The 2,895-nt window shown below is 37.9% G+C and overlaps 2 protein-coding genes across 7 annotated transcripts in view; both read left to right on the top strand.

Moving 5' to 3' along the window:
- Window positions 1-2,895, top strand: part of LOC113464216 (putative methylmalonate-semialdehyde dehydrogenase [acylating], mitochondrial) — a 102,050-nt gene that overhangs the window by 14,914 nt on the left and 84,241 nt on the right. The window lies entirely within an intron of this gene.
- The window catches only part of LOC108624160 (globin-1), a 6,961-nt gene continuing 4,415 nt past the window's right edge, over window positions 350-2,895 (top strand). The window contains exons 1-2 of one of the 6 annotated variants that reach the window (XM_026812893.1): window positions 350-508; window positions 1,294-2,752. In XM_026812893.1, coding sequence (XP_026668694.1) covers window positions 2,586-2,752 — 167 coding nt within the window. In that variant the 5' untranslated portion in view covers window positions 350-508; window positions 1,294-2,585. Of the gene's footprint in view, window positions 2,753-2,895 lie in introns of all 6 variants that reach the window. The other 5 variants (XM_018023269.2, XM_026812892.1, XM_026812891.1 and 2 more) reach the window with 5 other exon arrangements.

Genomic DNA, 2,895 nt, shown 5'->3' with positions numbered 1-2,895 from the left:
TTCGGCAATATAGGTATATACTAAGTTTCAGTCTTTCTAGTGTTAATTTAATTTAATCAGTTGAGAAAAGAAAATAGTTAGTACATTCTTGACGAAAGCTGGTATTGCATATTAATATGAAAAGTATTCGATATTCGCAGTGTAGGTACCCGCACCGGGCCTATATTAAAACCGAATACCAATATTGAATCTGCCCGATTAATTAGTCGCCGTTTGTATCTCGCTGCTAACGCTGGCTTGTTCCAGTGGAGCTGGGAAGGGGTGTCCTTCTCGTCTCAGTCTCACCCCTCGCCGAGGGGTTGACGGCGAGATCGTCGGATAATTGCGCATGTGCACGGGCACTTGTTACTGCTCGGGCTCGGTCAGTCTCGACTCGGCTGGGCTGAAGGCAACAAGGGCCCCCTTTCTCAAACTGAGTCACGCAGGATCACGGGATCCCCGGGATTCTAAAGATAGCAAAACCGGGGATACGTATCCTGATTGTCGTCGGTAGGCCGCGGACTTCTCTGTAAGTTCGATCATTAATTCGAGGAACCACCGACGTGACAATAAATCGGCTTGTCCGATTTCAAACACTTGCGATATTTATCGTGTCACGGTCCCATTTGTGTTTCTATAAATTTATTTTGAACCCGTGGAGATTCGCGGTCTAATTGGAAATAAAGGGTGAAACGTGGAGAGGAGGTTCAAGTGACGAGTGCGCGACAGGACGTATATACGGTGGTGGTTGGTTGACAAAGTTGTTTTCGGCCGCGATTGATTGCTATTCGCGGCGATGCACAATGTGTCTATCCGATCGACCCAGCTTTTTCAGTTGCGAGTGCTGATAAACGATCCTTGGTAATCCACGGCTATAGCTGCACATAATAAAAAATATATTAAACCAATACGAGTAATAATAAAAATGTAATATCGATTTATTCCACATCGATATTCTATACAATATTGAAACATTTAACGTTCCCATTAATATTGAACAATAACATTCGACGTTAACAGGTGTATTCGAAACGTCGTATGCTCCATTAATTTTGTATAGGAGGAGAATCGATATTCACTTTCTACATTCATATTAAATTAGAATATGTTCGGAAAAAGTAATTGTATTCGGTTAAAAGTATTTGAAGTCATCAGATCGGTGCAGAAATAATTACTATCTTTCATGCGTTTAGTAAAATCATTTTCCTTTTCACGTTTGACGCACTTTTAAGTAGGCTCGCCTGTAAATAATAGCTGACACAGTGTGAGAACTCTAATTATGTTTGCACCGAGTTAATTATTTCGACTATTAAGATTTGGACGTGCAGGAGGCACAAGGTATCCTTGAAAGCACGCTTCCTGGGAAAGTACCTCGACGCATTCCCGGAAAATATGTGTGCCGGGTGCGACGAACCTGGTGAGCGATCTTTATCGGGACGTTTCCATCAGGAAGAGCACGGAAAAGCGATATCGGGGCAAACAAGGTCCTAATACATATGTACGTATATGTTAGCTCGCTGTTAAAACAAGATATATATTCCTTAAGTTAAATAATCCGGAATACCGCCCGGGGGTACCATTATTTAACAAGCGCTTCACGGCTCGTGAATATTGCCTGTACGAGTCATTAAACATTGGCACGAGTGAAAATGTTTTGATGGATTTTATTATACGCTTAATCTATTTAAATAAAATCAATTATTTTCATTGTTTCAAATGCAATATTTAAAATATGATTAAAATTGTTTCAAATATAATTGGAATTAAAGTAGTGGCATTGCATAAATAATCAGAATTAGTAATTTCCTATGACGTTCCTTTTTCTCATTTATTTTAATTTACTGTGTTATAATTTTGCATAGTATTCTGTATTTACGTTGATTTATATTACTTTTGTATTTTTATAAATAAAATCTTATTTAATATTCGAATGTTAGAGACGATTCATTTCAACCCTTTTGAGTTCCTTTCAGTCATTTAATAAGTTCTGAAATTTCTCATGGAGATTCGCTTGGTAACCAGTAACTAAGGTGTATTAGTTATTAAGATTCCCAAATTCCCTTCTTGGTAACCTGTGATTGCTATGTAATTAGTGATCCCGAATACCCTTTTAGACGTAACGCTGCTAATTAGTGATTAACATCCCTAAGCTTCGTCACGGACGCCTTATAATCTGTGGACGCGACTAATTAGTGATTAGACCGAATCGATTCCTTCGTGTTCCTTCAAGAAACAGAACGAATTAAATGATAATTAAATACGTACGAATTTCAAATAATCAATGTGTTCCCTGAGAGAATATAAGAATCGACAGAAGAGTTTACAAGAAGAGCTTCTAAGTGTCCTGTGCAAATAAAACTAATCACAAATATCGTGTATTTATCGTTAAATTAATATCAGAAAACAAACGAGAAATTCTCAGCGATAATATCATAAATATAAATCGCTTAATATATTAAAAAATTATTGTGTGTTCTCTAAAAATAAAATCCTTAAACGGATCGTAAAGTACTCAAGGGATTCCTTGAATAAGAATAAGAAGCCTGTCAGTGTTCTTTGGTGTTTGTGAATTGTTTGACGACGATAGAGAGATTAAGTTGTTCGAGATGGGCTGCGAGCTGGGAAAATTGGCGACGACACCGAAGCCGCAGAACCAGACCAGCGCCACAGATCCGCGACTACCGTTGACGGCGAAACAAAAATTCATCGTGATGGCCAGCTGGAAGGCCGTCTCCAGAGAACTCGAGGCCACCGGCGTCTTCATGCTTATAAGGTTCGTCCATACATTAAATTAACAAAAATTAAATCATCCTAACGTCAAACATTTTAACATAAAATCATTTATTAGTCTTATCACATTAATAACGAAGAGTATATATATATAATGCAATTTAAGCATTTTTATTTTATATAATG

The sequence above is a fragment of the Ceratina calcarata genome, unplaced genomic scaffold (assembly GCF_001652005.2).
Source record: "Ceratina calcarata isolate Rehan_Ccalc_2016 unplaced genomic scaffold, ASM165200v1 scaffold299.2, whole genome shotgun sequence".
Taxonomy (NCBI): Eukaryota; Metazoa; Arthropoda; class Insecta; order Hymenoptera; family Apidae; genus Ceratina; species Ceratina calcarata.
Note: the sequence above shows the minus strand (reverse complement) of the source record. Positions and strands in the feature narration are given on the sequence as shown.